The 21,626-nt window shown below is 41.7% G+C and overlaps 1 protein-coding gene across 1 annotated transcript in view; it reads right to left on the bottom strand.

The window, feature by feature from the left end:
* The window catches only part of ano3 (anoctamin 3), a 106,324-nt gene that overhangs the window by 58,973 nt on the left and 25,725 nt on the right, over positions 1 to 21,626 (bottom strand). The window contains exons 8-10 of the mRNA XM_081356111.1: positions 19,174 to 19,308; positions 18,182 to 18,278; positions 2,548 to 2,608 (exon numbers count right to left, since the gene is read on the bottom strand). Of these exons, the coding sequence (XP_081212237.1) occupies positions 2,548 to 2,608; positions 18,182 to 18,278; positions 19,174 to 19,308 (293 nt within the window). The remainder of the gene's footprint in view (positions 1 to 2,547; positions 2,609 to 18,181; positions 18,279 to 19,173; positions 19,309 to 21,626) is intronic.

Here is a 21,626-nt window from a genome sequence, read left to right as displayed (position 1 = left end):
TGTGCATATCCACTGAAGAGTGATGTAGGTAACCCCTCAGCAAGGCCTATTGGTTTAGGTTACACATGTAAAAATGGTTTCCTGAGAAGGGGAACACGATTTTGCGTCGTTGCCATGCATCAGGTTTGCCTGAACGTCTTCTTCAGACAAAAGAGTTTATGACTTGTCTTGCAGATACCCTCTTATACTCACAGGCGCTCCACTTTGGACACCGTGAACTACCATTGGCCAAAAAATTGGCATGTTTATTACATGTATTCAGATACCGGTTACGCTGAGGGCGTTCCCCAAAGCGTCAACTCCATGACGCAACATCTAATTTTCCTTCTCAGGGAACCAGGGTTAAACACGTAATCTAGATGTTTTGAGGCAAAAAGAAAGTGCCAATGAGATATTCTAGCATGAGTTTGTATGGAAAGAAAGAGACCATTGAGTGATTTGATAGACATGAATGTAGCACTATTGTGTTGCCATTGACAATGATCAAATATAGCCAACAGTTTGGCCATCAGTATGTGAAAATATTCATTGCAGTGTTTGACCAATTAAAAAGAGCCATAGAATGATAACTTAGGCCATACGTTCCTGCAAACAAATGCGACAGAACCTCTGTGTCCATGGTCTAAATTTCTTTTGTATTTAAGGATAGCACTTTTTTTTTTTTTTTTTTATTAATTTTTTTAACTCAAGCTTCTAGAACACTAATGTGGCATTTCCAAAGTGTTAATGAATAGTCACCCTTGTAAAACTTTTGTGTGAACTCTCATTTGACTCTGAAATGTCTAAAGGTGCCTTCACAATAGCACTTTTGGTTCTTTAGAACATTCGCAGTACATTTGCGACAGATAGATGCAAGTGCTGTTTTGTGCCGTTTGCAGCCTTCTCCTGTGTCATCGTTATAATATAATGTGAGCACATTCCGGTGGGGGCAGAGGGAGGGGGAGCATTCGAACCATGTGAGAAAGCACCATAGGAGAGAAATTTATCCTGAATTCTCTTGACAATGGAATAGTGGTTTTGTCGTTTTAGAACAACCCTTCTTCATCCCCACTAAAGCCATTATATTTATGAATTCCATGTATTAGTTTTAAAAGCAATTTAGAAATTTGAGTATCAGATTCCCCATTTACATGTTTTTGTTTACTGTTTACAATTTGTTTTTGTTGAATTAAGGAGTATATTGTAATTAGTAGCCTATAATTTCATGTTAAACTATACAGTTTTATTGCAGCTACCCTAACTGTGATAGCGTTAGTGGCATTTGTGTCATGTATTGTTTTTATAGTCCTTTTCCAGCAGATAAAAATATGGCTGTGACTAATATGTTGCTTTGTTTAGATACCACAAGTCACCTACAGTTCTGCACCTGCAAAACCTTGCACAGATTAATAAACACACACACACACACACACACACACACACACACACACACACACACACACACACACACACACACACACACACACACAAAAAATACATGAATGCAAACACATGTACTGTAGCTATGCTACTTCAATTTCACGCCTTCTGGAATATGTCATAAAGCACAATTATAAGGATTGCCACAAGGGAAATTAGTGTACAGTAATAAGCACTGACACAAGGGGACATTAGTGTAAACTTTTATAGTTTGTTTTCCCTTTCAGGTCAACTACAATTATGGTGCAGCAACAGTTTGAAAATATTTTTTTAGACCTATAAATTTAGTTAAACTGCCATTTGTTTAATGTCACATTTAAAGGAAAACATCCACAGCAGTAAATCCACCATGTCTGTTCACATCTACTTTCATCTACTTTCATTTCACTCCTGGGAAGTGTTTCATTCGCTGTAGTCAGTCAATTAGACTTAATAATGAGGCCACAATTATCAAACACAAACTCACCTGTGATTGCCACCGGGGATCCTTCAACACATCTATTTATCACTGCTCTTGTTCAGAGGAGTAAACTAAAGTCTAAGCAGTTTTGAAATATTTAAATGTTTGTGCTGTGAGTGCGGTCTACTGTGACCTGATTGTATCATTTGTTGTAATGTGGGACAAAGCGGTGATTGATTACAGCTGCTTCTCATGAGCTTTTTAGTCATTCCTTTTATAGCAGACCAAATGCTGCTATAGATACTAATTCTGCCCACCTCTTTTATAATTACTTAATTTGTACTTCAAACCAAATGCTGACCTGTCGAGCCCGATCTCACGGGAAAAAGTACAAATTCTACGAGGTGGCTTATTCGTACGAATTCATACGACCTGGCTCGTACGAATTAGTACGATTTTTGCAAAATCGTACATATTTTACGAATTGGCCAATTCGTGTGAATTCATACGAATGACCTACCCCTGACCCCGCCCCTAAACCTACCCATCACGTGGGTTTAGACAAATCGTACAAATTCGTACGAGCTAGGTCGTACGAATTAGTACGAATTAGCCAACTTTTTATCATTCGTACGAATTCGTACGAATTGGTCGTGAGATAGCGTTGACCTGTCTGTCTTTCTGCTGGTGGAAAGAGTAATGATTAGATTAAAAAGATCTAGACTCACCCCATATTGCCATGAAGATAGCAAAGAAGACTGTGCCTCCATTATCAAAAAGATGGGTCACCTGGTAAGCACAAAAAAGGCAGTGTATTTTAGAATGTATAATTTGGAAATAACAGCAAGCTAAAGCATACAGTATATCAAGAAAATTATGTAATAGAAAAGCATAGGAACAAATAATGATTCTTTAAATAAGATTCACATGTCCATTTAATCTATGAGTTTATTTTATTTATTTTTTTACGATTTCATTAGTATGTTTTCGTACAACTAGCTAATGCCCTACAGATGGTTAAGTTTAGGAGTGCAGGTTCATGTTTTTTTTTTTTTTTTTGTTTTTTTTTTGACATACTTTTTCCTACAAATCACATTGTACAAATTAGTAAAAAAAAAAAAAACTTTGTAAAATATTTACACTATCTCCTGAGATCGAGTTGGATTTTTAATACTGAGAAGAATGAACATGTTTTCACCATTTACGTCAGCATCAGTCACTAGCGCACGCTGCACATCTTTTTGAGTCCAGGACAGTGAGGTTTGCCTTCACAGCTATCTCATATCAGCTAGCCTGTATTACACTCCCCCCTTGAAACCTCAATCATATCTGGGTCAAAGCACCATTGTTACCAGTTCCTCTCGGCTCCCTCTGAGCTGGGCTTGAACTGGTGATAGCTGGCATGGGAGCAGGGAGCTAACAAAGACGTTAAAGGCCACAGCCTTTTAAGAATTTCAGCAAGAAAAATAAGGAGTTTGGCATAAAGTGCCAGAATTGTTCATTCTGACAGCAATTTGCAGCAGTGAAGCGGCCAAGCGAATGTTATTCAGTGAGAGTTGCCATTTTGCAGGAATAAGAGCAACAGAAAGACCCACTCATATAATTCTTGAGCCAAAAGACATTTCAATTTTGCCTGCTACATAATTTGGAAAAGCCCAAACAGATATGTGCACAAGACTTCACATAAACTGTATATGCCTGAAAACAACATGCAATTACACAGTGACATAGTAGGTGAGCAAGCAATATGTAGTCACTGTATATCAGGTGTAAACTGTCTTAGATGACCATTTGTAATCAGACATGAGGTGGAAGTGTTATATGTAGGTGTAAATATTTGTATTAATATTGGTGCTAGGAATTTGTGATTGGTTTTTCACAAGTTATAAATAAGGTTATAATTGTGGGCCTAAAGGTGGAGATGGGAAGAGATTCTAAAGAAATGTCATGGGAAAGAAGTAAACTAAGCTACTGCATATGTATTTGTGTGCATACCTACACTAGATGTGTCCAATTCTGCTCCTGGATTGCCACTGTCCAGCAGAGTTCAGCTCCAACTCCAATTAAACACACCTGAAACAGCTAACTACTACAGGTGTATTGAGGGCAAGTCGGAGCCAAACTCTTCAGGACAATGGTCCTCCAGGAGCAGGTTTGGACACCTCTGTTCTATACCCTTGAAACAGAATATGGCAGCATTAGGCTAATATATTCCTTCCAAAATTATGTTATTAACTTCGTTAAAGAGTGTGAGACAGAAGAAAGAGCTGATGGTCAGTAAAAACTCCAGCAGTATGATGCAGAGAACTTGATTGGCATGTGCCAAATAACTCTCCATTGATATGATTCTAGAGTACAAAGTAAGGCTGTTCTGTTGCTCTGACTCCCCAATGGGAGCTTTGTTTGTTGAGGAGGTGGAGATTTTGGCAGAAGAGATTTGATCTATAAGTCGTGTGTCACAGTGTCTGGTTGGTGTTCCCTGGTTTTCCCCTAGAGGTCTCTCTTCCCTATTCTGTCATCCTTGCGTCATGAACTACATATCCCATAATGCCTACCTGGACTCATTTGATTATTGCACTCAGCTGTTCCCCATTACCTTGTTTGTATCTGTCTATTTATACCCTGTCTGTTTCAGTGTTTGTCATGGAGTCCTTGTTTTATGTCACAGCACTTCTGACGTTTGCATCTGCCCTGTTCTTGTTTGTTTCTTGTGTTTTGGATTGCCTTACTGGATATTTGACCCTTGCCTGGACTAGTTGTGAGTACGGATTACCCAATAAATACTGCTCTTGGAACTTGCCTATTTCCCTGTGTGTGTGTATCGTGACAGAAGGACTCCATCCAAATGTCAAGATCCAGCAGTACGGGTTTCCGTATCCTTCCCCCTACTGGGAGGAGAGGAACCCAGCATGGTGGAGTTTCTCGAGCCGGAGAGACGGAACCGCGTTTGAACATTTTTCAGTGTTTCGCGCTTTGGGCCAGTCAGACTGAGGAGGCCATGACAGTCAATTCCCCCGAGTCCCCTTCCATCAGACACGGACAATCATTTGAGGGAACTCGTCTGGCCAGGTTTTCTGGGACCCGTGGAGGTCGTGGGAGGGGAGGTGCTAGATGTGAGCCCCGGCACCACTCTCCACTTCAGTCTCTCTTCGACCCTGGGCTGATGATGCCCAACCCAGAGCTCCCTTCACCACAGGTTCTGTTCAGCCCAGAGCCTGCTATTCGCCATCAAAGAAGGCGGAGGAGAAGGAGGACTTCCTGCCTCCCCAATGTACCAGAAGCCGTTCCCGAACAGCACGCTGTCATCCTGGAGGCCGTGCCCGAACAGCCCGCCGAGCCTGTTCACCTCACGCCTGCTGAGCCTGTGTCTTCGGACAAGATGGCCGCCACCGAGCCTGTTCACGTCACCCCTGCCGAGCCTTTGTCTTCGGACAAGATGGCCGCCGCCGAGCCTGTTCACGTCACGCCTGCCGAGCCTGTGTCTTCGGACAAGATGGCCGCCGCCGAACCTGTTCACGTCACGCCTGCCGAGCCTGTGTCTTCGGACAAGAAGGCCGCCGCCGAGCCTGTTCACGTCACGTCTGCCGAGCCTGTGTCCCCTGACAAGATGGCCGCCGTCGAGCCAGTGTCTGTTCCTGAGCCGGAGCCGGAGCCGGTGTCTGTTCCTGAGCCGGAGCCGGTGTCTGTTCCTGAGCCGGAGCCGGTGTCTGTTCCTGAGCCGGAGCCGGTGTCTGTTCCTGAGCCGGAGCCGGAGCCTGTTCCTGTGTCTGTGTCTGTTCCAGTTGGAGCCTGTGTCTGTGTCTGTTCCAGTTCCGGAGCCAGTGTCTGTTCCTGAGTCTGTGCCTGTGCTTGTGTCTGTTTCTGTGTCTGTTTCTGAGTCGGTGGTGTCTGTTCCTGAGCCCTCAGTGACCGCGACACTGGCCATTATGACCACAGCCATGTGGTGTGTGTGGGCTATGCACACACTTGAACCGGTGGTGTCTGTTCCTGAACCGGTGGTGCCAGTTCCAGTTCCCGAGCCGGTGGTGCCAGTTCCAGTTCCAGTGCCAGTTCCGGTGGTGCCAGTTCCAGTGCCTGAGTCGGTGGTGCCAGTTCCAGTGCCTGAGTCGGTGGTGCCAGTTCCAGTGCCAGTTCCGGTGGTGCCAGTTCCAGTGCCAGTTCCGGTGGTGCCAGTTCCAGTGCCAGTTCCGGTGGTGCCAGTTCCAGTGCCTGAGCCGGTGGTGCCAGTTCCAGTGCCTGAGCCGTTGGTGCCTGAGCCGGTGGTGCCAGTTCCAGTGCCAGTTCCAGTTCCAGTGCTAGTTCCGGTGGTGCCAGTTCCAGTGCCTGAGCCGGTGGTGCCAGTTCCTGTGGTGCCAGTTCCAGTGCCTGAGCCGGTGGTGCCAGTTCCAGTGCCTAAGCTGGTGGTGCCAGTTCCAGTGCCTGAGCCGGTGGTGCCAGTTCCAGTGCCTGAGCCGTTGGTGCCAGTTCCAGTTTCTGAACTGGTGGTGTCTGTTCCAGTTCCTGAGCCTTGGCCACCCGAGGGGTCTTCTCCGCCGTGGCCGCCCGAGGGAAAGTCTTCGCCCTGGCCGCCCGAGGGAAAGTCTCCGCCCTGGCCGCCCGAGGGAGAGTCTCCGCCCTGGCCGCCCGAGGGAGAGTCTCCGCCCTGGCCGCCCGAGGGAGAGTCTCCGCCCTGGCCGCCCGAGGGAGAGTCTCCGCCCTGGCCGCCCGAGGGAGAGTCTCCGCCCTGGCCGCCCGAGGGAGAGTCTCCGCCCTGGCCGCCCGAGGGAGAGTCTCCGCCCTGGCCGCCCGAGGGAGAGTCTCCGCCCTGGCCGCCCGAGGGAGAGTCTTCGCCCTGGCCACCTGAGGAAAAGTCTCTGCCCTGGCCGCCCGATGGACTGACGTTTCTGCCCTGGCCGTCTGCACAGCTTGCTTCGCCCTGGCCACCTGAGGAAAAGTCTCTGCCCTGGCCACCCGATGGACTGATGTTTCTGGCCGGGCCATCTGCACAGCCTGTTTCGTTTTGGCCGCCCGACGGTTCGTCTCCGCCATGGCTGTCCGAGGGGTCGTCTGCTTCGCCCTGGCTGCCGGCTAAGCCATCACCCTCTTTTCCTGTTCCCCTCCATGGACCTGGCCCCCCGTCCCTCCCCCTGATCCTTCGTTGTTTCACCTCCCTCCTGAACTCTTTGTTTTGTTTTTGTTTTTTTTCGGGTCTTGGTGCGTCTGGTAGCCGCTCCGTAGAGGGGGGGTTATGTCACAGTGTCTGGTTGGTGTTCCCTGGTTTTCCCCTAGAGGTCTCTCTTCCCTATTCTGTCATCCTTGCGTCATGAACTACATATCCCATAATGCCTACCTGGACTCATTTGATTATTGCACTCAGCTGTTCCCCATTACCTTGTTTGTATCTGTCTATTTATACCCTGTCTGTTTCAGTGTTTGTCATGGAGTCCTTGTTTTATGTCACAGCACTTCTGATGTTTGCATCTGCCCTGTTCTTGTTTGTTTCTTGTGTTTTGGATTGCCTTACTGGATATTTGACCCTTGCCTGGACTAGTTGTGAGTACGGATTACCCAATAAATACTGCTCTTGGAACTTGCCTATTTCCCTGTGTGTGTGTATTGTGACATCGTGAGAAGCCTCTGTGGGCTTGGCAGGAGGTTTTATGTACAGCTCATATAATTGTTCATTTAACCTGTGTGGAAAGAGCACACTGATATTTAATCCTTTTGGATATGGGAGGAATGGCAGAATCTAAATTGGGATTTTTATAACAACACCCGCTAAGTGAATTTTGAAGCCAGTTTGAAGAACTGCTGTTTTTGAAAGCAGAGGAGTTGCAGGCAGGTATTAAATCCTCTCTATGCTGAGAAATCAATGGTGGGTTGGGAAAATCATCTTCAGAATTTAAGATTTTGCCAACATGTGACAAAATAGTTTCAATGGTGTGGGATGGACCAATGGTAAAAAAAAAATTGCTGAGCAGTGTAAGGACAGTAGCTCATTTCCATGCCGTTGTTACTGCTGGCCCAAATCCAGCCCCATAACAGTAGTGGGTGGCCAAGAAAGAACCGTGTCAACATTGTTTTAACATTGTCTCCTGAGCTATGAAAGTGCAAACTTTAAGCAATAAAACATTCTTCAGGGCAGGAACCAATTTTAATGTGTATTTTATTCAAATATTAGCCTCTCCCAGGCCAAACCACTACCATGTTCCCATGTCACAAAATCAACTTTTGGTCCTTAGCACTGGTTGCACAGCTTGAAGAATCTGTGTTTGATTTGCATGTTGAAAATTCAGGACCAAACACTAATTCAAAACATATGATTATTTTTGACGTCAGACAAAACAGGCTTTCCTGATGAGGCTACAACAAAAAGTTTGGAAACAGACATTCTAAAAACAAAGTTGTTATGGTTATAAACCGTTATAAACTACATATGTGCACTAAAAGAGTACATCTTTTCTGCAAAACAATATGTATTTGCATAAAGATATCTACAGGAAATATACAGTATACATTAATATCACCACAAAGCCAAGATGTGATTACTTGACTTTCATGTTGTTTGTCTTGGTTTTCTTGACTTTTCGTGTTACCACAGTACACAGCACCATGAATTTATTATATCGGGCCCCTTAAGAGAGCAGCCAGAAAAATGGAGAGCAACTGGAAGAAAACAAAACTAGACTTTTTTTTTTCAAATTCTCTTCAAAGAAAACAAACACAACCCTAGTTATTTATTTGACACAGTGGCTAAATTAACCAGAAATAAAGCTTATTCTTCTGAAGTTCCAAAGAGCATAGCAGTAATGACTTTATGAACTTCTTTACTTACAAGATTGATAATATTAGTGAGAAAATTACATTAATTCGTTGCAATAGGAGAGGAAGAATTGTCTAAACTCGTTAAATCATCTAAATCAACAACATGTATGGTAAGACCCTATTCCGACTAAGCTACTGAAAGAGATGCTTCCAAAGGTCATATATCCTCTCCTTAATTTCATTAATTCATCTTTGTCACTAGGATATGTACCGGAAACTTTTAAGCTGGCTATTATAAAACCTCTTATTTAAAAAACACAACTTGATCATACAGTATTAGTCAATTACAGGCTGATCTCAAATAGACCCTTTTCTGTCAAAGGTACTAGAAAAGGCATCCTCACAACTATGTTCCTTTTTTAGAAAGAAATGGAATCTGGGAGGATTTCCAGTCAGGATTTAGGCCGTATCATAGTACTGAGACAGCTTTCATTAGATGTACAAATGATTTGCTCCAATAATCCGATCGTGGTTTTATCTCTCTCTATTAGTGTTACTCGATCTTAGTGCTGCATTTGATACCATTGACCACAACATTCTTTTAAATAGACTCAAAAATTATGTTGGCCTTAGTTGAATTGCATTAGCATGGTTTAAATCAGGGGTCGGCAAATAACTTTGGCCGCGGGCCAATATTTTTTTTAGCCAGTAGATGGCGGGCCAGCTACACGGAGTAGTCCGCAAAATTTAGATCTCATTTCCAGAATCTCACATTCAAATGTCTCTAACGGAAAGAGAGATATTAAGTAGCCTATAACAATTATAAATGCTATACAAAAATTGTGTTCGTGTCAATATAAATATTATTTTAACATTGTACTGTCAGCAGAGAAAAAATGTCACAGAAAAAAAATAATGAAATATAACAAATAAATATCAAATCTCTCAAGCGACATGAAACCCATATTGCCCTACTGAAAAATGAAGTAGGCTATTTTCTGGCAAACTATTTCAAACATCCTTGCAAAAAAAAAAAAAAAGAATGTTGTTGAATGACAACGGTTTCAGTACCAAACAGCTCCTCAGAGCTATAGGTGTAGGCTACCGTTGGTCAGAATGAAGTGCGGATGCGCTGTCAAAACAAGTCGGGAGTGGGCTATTGTCAGTCAGACCGCCCGCTCTGTCCAAACCTACACCAGAGTTCTGACCGCTACCGTCTTTATACTTTAAAATAGAGTCCTGCACGGGTTCGGGTAGCCGACGGGTCACCCGCAAATTTTGCTCAAACGGGGGAAAAATATCCAACTGTGTCGGATACGGATGCGGGTCGGGTCTGACACGGGGGAAACACGGGTTTAAAACAATCACATTTAAACGTAAAAATATATGCATATTTTTAGGAACACATCTACAAAAAAATATGCCTGTATTTCAAGTTTATAAAATAATTAAAAAAACACATCAGTTTATTTGTGCCCACGCACCACGCCCTCGATCTATAACGTTACCTATAGATTACTTTCACTTTTAAAAATTCATCATGACTGCGCGCGCGATCTGCTTACAGTCGTCGAGATGGATGCTGAGGAGTTGAAGAAAAGAATAGCCAGTGGAGATTGTAAAGTTGTCGACAATAGTCATCAAAAATCAAGTCCAGTGTGTGGGAGAAATTTGGAGTTTTCTGAAGAAAATATTGTAAGGCTTTGCTGCATTTTCGTGTTGGATAGCCGCAAATGTGGAACTTCATCGCCGAGGAAGCACGCAGATAACTGTGGTAACAAAGCAGTTCTATCGAACAGTATTTTTCAAATTTAACACTGTTAAGTAGCCTACGTGTGGTGTGCATTAAAATGTCTGTAGCTGTTACCACAATACTTGATCTGTTTAAAACGATTTAATTGGTATGTCTGCTACGTGTTAAATTAAAATTCAACATTCAAATTCGTCTAAACCTGATTTTTTTCTATTTTTGATCTGAGCGCACAATCAGAAAATTGGAAAACGAGTCGTTATTCATTATTATTATTATTTTTTTTTTTTTTCATTTTAGTTCAGGAAAAAAAATAATGGAAAAACAAGTCGTTTTTCATTTTTTTATTTTTGGTTTTAATAATAAAAAAAAAAAAACACGATTGAACGAATGATACGCGGGGTCTATTTATAAACCGTTATTGTAAAATAAAAATAGGCTGATAAAAAAAAAAAAAAAAAAAATGGACTTCCAAAATAATCCGGCGGGCCAAAAAATATCGCCTATTGCCGACCCCTGGTTTAAATCATTCTTATCTGACCGTTATCAGTTTGTAGCAGTAAATGAAGAGATGTATTATCGATCACAAGTTCAGTATGGAGTACCACAAGGCTCAGTAGTAGGACCATTGCTGTTCACTCTGTACATGCTACCCTTGGGAAATATCATTAGGAAGCATGGCATTAGTTTTCACTGTTATGCCTATGATACTCAGCTCTATATCTCTTAGCGCCCTGATGAAACTTGGCAATTAAAGAAATGAACGGAATGCTTAGTTTATATAAAAAATTGGATGATTAGTAATTTCCTACTAAAATACTATAATTCTACTTAATTCTGAATTTCTTAATTCTGAAAGTTTCTAATGATTGGACCAAAAACCTCTGCACGTACTAACCTGGAAAACTGTCTAACAATTGATAGCTGCTCTGTCAAGTTTTCGTCGTCGGTTAGGAACCTAGGTGTGCTCTTTGATATCAATCTTTGAAAGCCATCTAAATTACGACATATTCTTTCAATGAAAAATGCAGAACAGTTAATCGTTCATCGTTCAGTCATGCATTCATGACCTCAAGGCTAGATTATTGTAATGCTCTTATGGGTGGTTGCCCTGCATGCATAATAAACAAATTACAGCTGGTCCAAAACACAGCAGCTCGAGTTCATACTAGAACCAGGAAGTATGGCCATATTAGCCCGGTTCTGTCAACACTGCATTGGCTCCCTATTAAACATCGTATACATTTTACTTACAAAGCACTAAATGGTTTAGCTCCCCAGTACTTGAGCGAGCTCTTAACACATTATAGTCTAACATCTATTGCAATCTCAAAATTCTGGACAGTTGATAATACATAGAATATCAAAATCGACTGCTGGCGGTAGATCCTTTTCTTATTTAGCACCTAAACTTTGGAACAGTCTTCCTAAAATTGTCTGGGAAGCAGACACACTCTGTCAGTTTCTCACTCTGTACATTTCTATTATTCAAATCAGTTAAATGATTATTAGGCTGCATAAATTAGGTCAGCCGGAACCGGGAACACTTCCTATAACACCCGAGGTTCTCGTTACATCATAAGAAGAATGGCATCTACTCTAATGTTAATCTTTCTGCTGATTCCGAGGTTTACTGTAATCAGCCGGATCAAGGCCGTATCCAGATCAGATGGAGGACCTGCGCCTAGACATGACCACAGTTCATCCCTGAAGTGTCAGCAGAGGTTGTGTCAGCTAGACTCTCCCCTGTGAAGGGGACACGACAGCCATTAGCACTGATCCTCAACAAACCCGTCTCCATACCCGTGTGACTCCGATCTTCAACCAGATGGAACTGGAAAAATATTCTGATTGTTCCAATCCAATCTGACTTCTGACCTATAATGCTGCCTGAATCATAATCCTACACTGTTCGTTCATTGGCCAGAGGAGAACTGGCCCCCAACTGAGCATGGTTTCTCCCAAGGTTTTTTTTCTCCATTCAGTCCTGATGGAGTTTTGGTTACTTGCCACTGACGCCTTTTTCGCCTTTGTTGCCTTTTTTCACCTTTGTTGCCATTGGCTTTTGGGTTGCTTAGTTGAGGACATTTAATTTAATATTCAACAATATTATTGATATGCTTGCATTATATGAGAACTGAACTGAGCTGGATGATGACATCATGGTTTTCTCCAGAGCGACTTATGATTCATGTCTGTGTTCCCCTGTCTTGTCCCTTGTTTAGCAGTTCCCCGTTATGTTGATTAGTTTCCTCAGGTGTTTCTGATTAGCCACGCCCCATTGTTATCTTGTTTAGCTTGTTTGCCTCTGTATTTAAACCCTGTGTCTTGTGTCAGTGTTTGTGGGTTCTTGTGTTTGTGGGTTCTTGACTTTGTAATGTTCCTGAGTCCTGTTCCTGAGTCCTGTTCCTGAGTCCTGTTCCTGAGTCCTGTTCCTGAGTCCTGTTCCTGAGTCCTGTTCCTGTGTTCCTGAGTCCTGTTCCTGAGTCCAAGTCTCTCTGTCTAGTTTTGAGTTTATTTAATAAAGCTGTGGCATGTGGATCCTGCTTCCTCCTTTGATTCAGCCTGCAACATTACAGTAGAACCCACCACCACAAATGGATCTAGCAGCAGCTTTGGGGAGTCTCCAGCCAAGAAGGCGGCCACGCCTAATTCTGGTTCCCAGGATGGCCACCGCCACGTCACCTGAGAGTCTCCAGCCAAGAAGGCGGCCACGTCTAATTCTGGTCCCCAGGATGGCCGCCTTCACGCTTCCTGAGCTTCTTTCTGTTCCTGAGATCGCGTCTGTTCCGGAGTCTGAGCCTGTTCCTGAGCCTACGCTCCACGTCAGTCATGCCGAGCCCGAGCTTCACATCACGTCTGCCGAGCCAGAGACTGTTCAGGTCACGTCTGCCGAGCCAGAGACTGTTCACGTCACGTCTGCCGAGCCAGAGACTGTTCACGTCACGTCTGCCGAGCCAGAGACTGTTCACGTCACGTCTGCCGAGCCAGAGGCTGTTCACGTCACGTCTGCCGAGCCAGAGACTGTTCACGTCACGTCTGCCGATCCAGAGTCTGTTCACGTCATGTCTGCCGAGCCAGAGACTGTTCACGTCACGTCCGTCGAACCTGTGTCTCCGGACAAAATGGCCGCCGCCGTGCCAGTGTCTCCGGACAAGATGGCCGCCGCCGAGCCAGAAGGTGTTTCTCAATGTCAAGGATACTTCCTTGGCAGGACTGGTCCTTCCAAGTCACTTCCTTCAGAGGCTAGGTGAGGCTCCTCTTTAGCATTCGGAGAACACGTTTATCAACGGCTCTGGAACAGGCTAGCAAGTGCACGTCATTGCGTCATTACGTCAGTGAAAATGAAAAACAGAGCGTTGCTATGGACGCAGTTCTGTTCACTCAGGCAATATAATCGTTTTTAAATCAATAAACTCCTTTTTAATCATATTGATTCTTTGACTGTCAAGTGTGTTTAACCCTCTGAGGTCGACAAACGCGCCGGCGCGTTTTGCTGGATTTTCTCCACATTGTAGCACTATAAACTTAAATTTCTCCGTCATTTATGGTCATACAGAAAAAATAAATATAAAAAAAGAATCTGTGATATTTCTACTTTTGTATGTGTCCACTTACAATCAAATCAAAACATTGTGCTTTTGTAAAATAAAGAAAATAAACAGTGTGTGCGTTCTGCCTCTCCGTCGCGGTGAACTTTTTTTTCTTGAGCACGTCTATAAACTGAAACAAAACTCAGTGAATACTTGTCACACATTTATGAGCCATACACCTTTATAAACATTTAAGTGTGTACTTTTAAATGATCGGATTCAAAACGAAAACAAATATTCTCTGTTTAAGTAATTTGTATAAAACCAACAAGATTTCCAGCTTCTCAAACGCTTCCTAATTATTTTTAATTCGGCCACGCCCACTCGCGCAAAAGAGATTCACATGCAAATCTCCACATGGAACGCGATCGCCCTCATTACCTGAACAACAAAACACTTCACTTCACTTTTCGTCGAGTTTGAAAGACGTGCCTGAGCTTACATTGGATTTACATCAGAAGAAGAACGATATTTGAAGACAAGAAAGATAAGGTAAGTAATTCTTACATATTAGTTTCCTATTGTTGCATAAATTTCACATTGCAGTTGAACTGTTGCTAGATATATGGTGAATATAATATTTAGACCCGTGTTTACTGTTACTGTGTTTGTGGATATCTGCTCAAACGTAGATAGGCTATGTATATGGTAGGCCTAACCATAATGTTTTATATTTGATCGCAATCGCGTTTTAATGTATCATATTTTTGATCGCGATCGCGTTTTAATGTATCATATTTTTGATCGCGATCGCGTTTGAATGTATCATATTTTGGAAAAGCAAAACGCTCCAAACGGCTTCATGTTTTTACTATTATCTCATTTCATATCATCATAACGAATGGAAACATTTGAAGTAACATGATAATCAATATATTTTTCTCTAGCTTAGTTGTTACTGAAATCTTTTTGAAAATATATATAGGCTGCTATATTGTTATTATTTTATGCAGCACTGCGCATAGCCTATACCTACAAGGCACAACAAACCTGGTGTTCATTATATATTGTTGGAAACATTTGTGTGAGTGTGTGTGTGTATTCTGTGAATTTTAAAAAGCAATTTTAACAAGAAAAATCTAAAATGTATTCCCAAAATCGTGCAGGCCTTTCTCTTGATATCAGTATGTTCACTTTTTTTTTTTTTCAGGGCCCAGATGCCACTGAGTCCTGCTGACTTCAACATTCACAGTACATGTCTCTGTACATGAACATGGTAAAGTGAAAATCAAACACCTTAGAAAATGAAAGGTATGTACAATGTTTTTAGGAATGGCACAAAGGTCTCTTTCTTCAATAAGTGCTTTTTTGTTGTGTATCTTTGGATTATGTTGTGTTGTAAATAAATCCAAACAATTTTAAAAGCCATTCTTTTTTAAATCTCCTCATTCTTTGTGCAAGGTTGGTCAGAATGATGGGCCCTGATAAGCTCCTAATAGGGCCATTAGGGAGGTTCTTTGTCTTTCTCAGGTGTGGAAAGCTTTCATATTAATGAGGTGATCCGCCCCTTCGCATATTGCTTTCTAACACAAAACACGTCGTAAAATTTTTAAATCAATATATTGTCTTCTCTGAATGAGCAGTCAGGGTGATTCTCACATAGTTTTAGAGCAAATATTCTAGGCTACGTGATACAATTTTCAAAAGTCTTGTGAAGAAATAATCAGTATGGGTTTCATGACCTTATTTCAGTGAGAATTTATTTTTGTATTTTCACAAACCATGCATAAATGTCATTATCTCAAAACTACAAACTTTTACATACATGCTGCTGATATATTATTGTAGCAGAGTTTGTGCTGAATACAGTGTAATTAGACTTTAGCCATGAAAATGTCACAAGTAACAGAAATAACCACAAATGTCAGAGCATGTCAGAACACCTCCAGGGCCCAGAAAACAGCTCAGACCTCAGAGGGTTAAACAGTGCGGGTCAATTTGACCCATAACATAATGGATGTAATTATTTTTTAAAACAAATGTTTGGTAACGTAATTATACTTACATTTGAAAGCATATTGCCCCGTTAACGCTCCGAATCCGTTAACGTCCGACATTTTGAATTTTTTTAACAAGATAGCAAAGCTGTGCGCATAGGATTGTGGGTGATTTGAGAGCGCGAAGAGCGCAAAGGCTACACATATGCATCCTTTCCTGTATATGGGATATTTTTTGAACGAAGGACTCAGTCCTTGGTGGAAATTCTGAGGATCCTCGACATTGGAACAGTCCTTCGACGGATGTCGATGACGTAGCATCCTCGAAATTCTGTCTTCCGAGGATCCTTCCTTGACATTGAGAAACGGCTAGTGTCTCCGGACAAGATGGCCGCCACCATGCCTGAACCTGAGCCCTCAGCAAAGATGGCCGCCGCCACGCTGTCTGTTCCTGTTCCTGAGCCGGTGTCTGTTCCTGAGCCGGTGTCTGTTCCAGCCCATATCCAGGTCCCCTGATAGGATCATGGAGGCCGCACCGCCATGGTCTCCTGAACTGTCTGGTCCGCCCTGTATCCCTGAACTGCCATGTCCGCCTGGTCCCCCTGAACCGTCTGCTCCGCCCTGGCCATCTGAAGGGTCGTCTCCTCCCTGGACGCCTGAAGGGTAGTCTCCGCCCTGGCCGCCTGAAGGGTCGTCTCGAAAGGTCGTCTCCGTCCTGGCGGCCCGAAGTGTCGTCTCCGTCCTGGGTGCCTGAAGGGTCGTCTCCGCCCTGGCCGCCTGCAGGGTTGTCTGCACAGCCTGCACTGCCTCTCCGCCTTGGTCGTCTGCACTGGCTTCATCGCCCTGGTCGCCTGCACTGGCTGCTTCGCCCTGGTCGCCTGCACTGCCTGATCCGCCCTGGCCTCCTGCCGCTCCATGGGCCTGGCCCTCCATCCCACCCCCGGGTCCGCCTCCGCTCCACCACCCTCCTGAACTATTGTTTTTTTGTTGTTATTTTATGATTCATGGTTGTTATGGGGGTTGTTATGTTATGATTCATGTCTGTGTTCCCCTGTCTTGTCCCTTGTTTAGCAGTTCCCCGTTATGTTGATTAGTTTCCTCAGGTGTTTCTGATTAGCCACGCCCCCTTGTTATCTTGTTTAGCTTGTTTGCCTCTGTATTTAAACCCTGTGTCTTGTGTCAGTGTTTGGGGGTTCTTGACTTTGTAATGTTGTTTGTCCTGTTCCTGAGTCCTGTTCCCGAGTCATGTTCCCTAGTATAAGTCTCTCTGTCTAGTTTTGAGTTTATTTAATAAAGCTGTTGCATGTGGATCCTGCTTCCTCCTTTGATTCAGCCTGCAATATTACAGCGACTATATATACAAAAATAACTAAATTAATAACTTTTTTTACAACAAAAATGAAACATCACTGAACTTACTTAAGCTGGACTGTGACACTATATTCTTCTGGAAACAAACTTTGTTGCATTATTTTCCTGTTATCTCTGTAAAGTTGCTTTGAAAAATCTGTATTGTAAAAAGTGCTATATAAATAAATGTGACTTGACAATTACAAGGATACACGCCAAGATGCAAATTGGCTCAAGCAAATTGAATCAAAGACATACAAGTCATCTACTGAAGAAAATTCAAGATATATGAATTTCCATTAACTTCTATTTCACTTGAATTTACTATCAGCCGTTGTAAAATGTATTTTATTGTATTAAGAGAAAACTATGGCAACATTTTCATGGTATTAGTTTAACAAGTGAATTTATCAGGACCAATATCAATACCAATATCTGGGACAATGGCCAATGACTGGCTTTTATTTTACCCAAAACTGAAAAATCTATTAAATTTTCTGCCAGGACATTATCTTATGTTTACCGGGTCACCGTTTATAGAAACTCTTTCCCTGCCAGCATTTTATATTAAAAAAGGGGGTTGACAGCCACTGCCAGCATTTTTTATAATTTTCACAAAAAATATTATGGCCCCCAAAATATTTTTGTTGTATGAATATCTGAACATGTAATTTATCAAAAGAAAGATTAGTGCCTCTGTAAATACATAGTAGTTAAAGACACAATATAAAGTGTGTGAGTTTATGGAGATTCCTTTAACACTAAAACACAAAATATGGGTAAAACACAAGTTAAGAAATTGATACAGAATATTCCTTCATATTAACAGCACAATTGGCCCTATATTTACAGATTTTTTTTACAAGCATCATTAAATCTTACCATGATTTGCCATTAAAAGTATCTATCAAAATGGCATTTGTTTTAACCATATACAATGCAAGCAAAGAACTGTGGTTTATGCCAGTAGAAGGTGGATGTATGGTACCTTTGCATAGACACAGCTGTCACTAAGCGTCCAAGAGCTACAGTTGCCTTCACACATGGGGCACATGATGGTGGTGTTGGCCTCACAGATCTCTTTACTGAAACAAAACAGGAAAAAAAACTCTCACGAATCTGTGCTTTATTGAGAAGAATATGTAGGAAAACATTGAAAGTGGTGAATAAAAATGTGATGTAATATTAATGTTTTGACATATAGGGCCCTATCATACAGTACACCCGGCGCAATGCAGCGTCAGGTTTTTTGCTAGTTTCAGACCGACGCAGATCTCATTTTCACTTCCTCCTTGCGTTGTTTAAATAGCAAATGCATTTGTGCCTACTTGTGCGCCCATGTGCATGCTGGTCTAAAAACGAGGTGTGTTCAGATGCATTGTTGGCGTGTTGCTGGTTGTTGGTGTGTTCAGATGCATTGTTGGCGCTTATAGGCGGGTCCACAACGCGATTATTACACACACAGGGACGTGCAGCACTCAAACATGCCAAATATTAAATATAAAAGGATTACATTGTAAAAGATTAATATTGTGTACATAAAGATATGGTGGAATCCGGCTTGTTCCATAGATGGTCTGCTTGTGGGCTTTAACTTCGCGCACAAGCAGATCCGTTTGCGCTCTGGAGGCGCGTTCAGTTTCTCCGCTTGCAAATTCCGTCATGTAAATAGCGAGTCGCACCTGGCTTTTAAGGGGAATGGGAGATGAGGCTCTGGTTGGTTTATTTCACATTAAAACACACCCATTACTCATTAAGAGAATAGAGACAACTTTTTTAGACCATGCGCCTGGCGCACCGACAATTTTCCCCGTCGTCAATCTAGCAAAAGTGGATTCGGACACGTCCTAAGAGCACTTGCGCCTTGCACTTTAGACCATGCGCTTAGATCGTTAAAATAGGGCCCTTAGACTGATGGGATCAGGTTCAGGCATACTGGGGGAAATTTTGAAATAGCTGAAAACCCCAGCAAGGACTAACCTTACTTGGCTGGAGTCCATGGTGAAAAGCCCATAGAGGAAGACAAAGAGGCCGACTAGAGCAGCAGGGATCAGCATACCTGTATACCAGCCCAACCAGGCAAAATACAGCCCGATCTTCTCTCCGAAGTACCGCCTATGAGACAGACAGGCCAATAAATGAAGAAATATCAGTAAGAAACATTCATTATAGGGCTCAGTACATTTTCACAACATTTATTAATCTTGATTAACATTAAATAAAAAATGTACTGCTGTTCAGTGTTAGTTCGTAATGCATTTGACTGATGTTATTCAGCTTGTTCAAAATATATTAGTATTGTCACAGGTTGTCTGTGTAATCCAGAGAATGATGTGCGACGCAGAATGGACAAAGATAATATATTTTAATTAACACTAAGAGCAAGACTACAACACACTAACCACAAACGTTAACAAGTGATCATGGACTGAAGGAACAGAGGGCTTAAATACATGAGGAACTGGGAACAGGTGAGGACTAATTAGAGACTAACAAATGAAAGACAAGAACTAAGACAATGAAAACTAAGACTAAAACCAAACAAGACCGTGAAGACTAAACATGACTGTGACTGTCACAGTTTGTTGCTGGGAAGCAGATGACAATGAAGATAAAGTTCAAACAAATGCAGATACATCCAAACACAACACACATTGACAATACCGGACAACTGAACACTGAAAACAGAGGAACTTAAGTACTAATGCAAACAAGGTAATTAACGACACTCAGCTGAACTGAATAACTACTCATATCTGTAACCATAGATTTAACCCTCTGGAGTCTGAGGTATTTTCTGGGCACTGGAGGTGTTCTGACATGCTCTGACATTTGTGCTTTTTTCAGTTATTTATAAACATGTTAATGGCAAAGGTGTAAATTCACTCTATATAGCACAAACAGGGCTACCAAAATATGTGATCACCATGCATGTATATTTTTTTATTTTTAAGAGAATAATGCTTATGCGTGGTTATTGAAAAAATTAAAAATGAAAGTTGCTGAAAGAAGACCTCAAAACTCATAATAAATATGCATGAATAAGACTTTTGAGAAATGGATGTTCTTCCTTCGAGTTCTGGCTTCAAAATTATGTGAAAATAGTCTTGCTTTATCGTTCAGATAAAACAATACATTGATTTAAATTGATGTAAAACAGGTTTTGCTTGGAAAGCCATTATGCGAGTGGGCGTGAACGAGGAGTGGTTTACACCTTGGAATACAAAATGTCCCACCCATTATGCATAATGACTCTGCATAATTAGCCATTCATTCAGGTGTGACTCTGACTGACTGAGCCACAATGCAAGGACAAAAAATTAGAAGACTTATATTGACCATTTAAGATTTTGCTTACATCTATCTTGTAAATATGTTTTGCTATTTTATTAAAAAGGTTACAATTACAACAATAATTAAAATTTCAACAATATTTCAAGTGTACTCTTTCTTTGTAAAAAAAAAAAGATTATAGGCCTACATTTTAGGCCTATCTATGTATTCATTAGTTTGAATATAGCCAAAATTGGAACAGCTAACATCTTAGTTGATGACTTTATTTTATATATATATATAAAAATTGCTAAACAAAAGCTTATTTGATATATATATTCAGTATATTCTACAGTAAAAACTGTACTCAAATCTAGTCAACAAAATGTTGTCTTTCATATTTCGCCTGACTGTAACGTTGTTTTTATGAAATATTAGGGCATATAAATGTTAATTTGCAGTTTAATACGTATTGCTTATACAAATAGCCTACATTTTATTTCAACATATTTCAGTCAATTTTTACTCATCTCAGTATAGTAATACAGTTTGCTAAAACATCATCATTCATTCACACACGCGATTTAAATTTAAACTGTCTTTTTGCGAGCTGTGGTAAACAGCGCGCATCTCTGCCGTTCATTCATCAAAAACAGAAACCCGATTCACGTGAGAAGAAAAAAAAACTTACAGTATTCCCAGCTCGCTCCTCGATATACCCGCACTTCTGAGGTAGGCTACTTTTTTCATCAAAAGCTTATGTGGCAGTATATTCTACAGTAAAAACTGTACTCAAATCTAGTCAACAAAATGTTGTCTTTCATATTTCGCCTGACTGTAACGTTGTTTTTATGAAATATTAGGGCATATAAAATTGCAGTTTAATACGTATTGCTACGTACAAATACGTACAAATAGCCTACATTTTATTTCAACATATTTCAGTCGATTTTTACTCATAGTAATACAGTTTGCTAAAACATCCTCATTCATTCACACACGCGATTTAAATTTAAACTGTCTTTTTGCGAGCTGTGGTAAACAGCGCTCATCTCTGCCGTTCATTCATTAAAAACAGAAACCCGATTCACGTGAGAAGAAAAAAAAACTTACAGTTTTCCTCAGCTCGCTCCTCGATATACCCGCACTTCTGAGGTACT

Source organism: Scardinius erythrophthalmus (genome assembly GCF_964197995.2).
Source record: "Scardinius erythrophthalmus genome assembly, chromosome: 24".
NCBI classification, from domain to species: domain Eukaryota; kingdom Metazoa; phylum Chordata; class Actinopteri; order Cypriniformes; family Leuciscidae; genus Scardinius; species Scardinius erythrophthalmus.
Note: the sequence above shows the minus strand (reverse complement) of the source record. Positions and strands in the feature narration are given on the sequence as shown.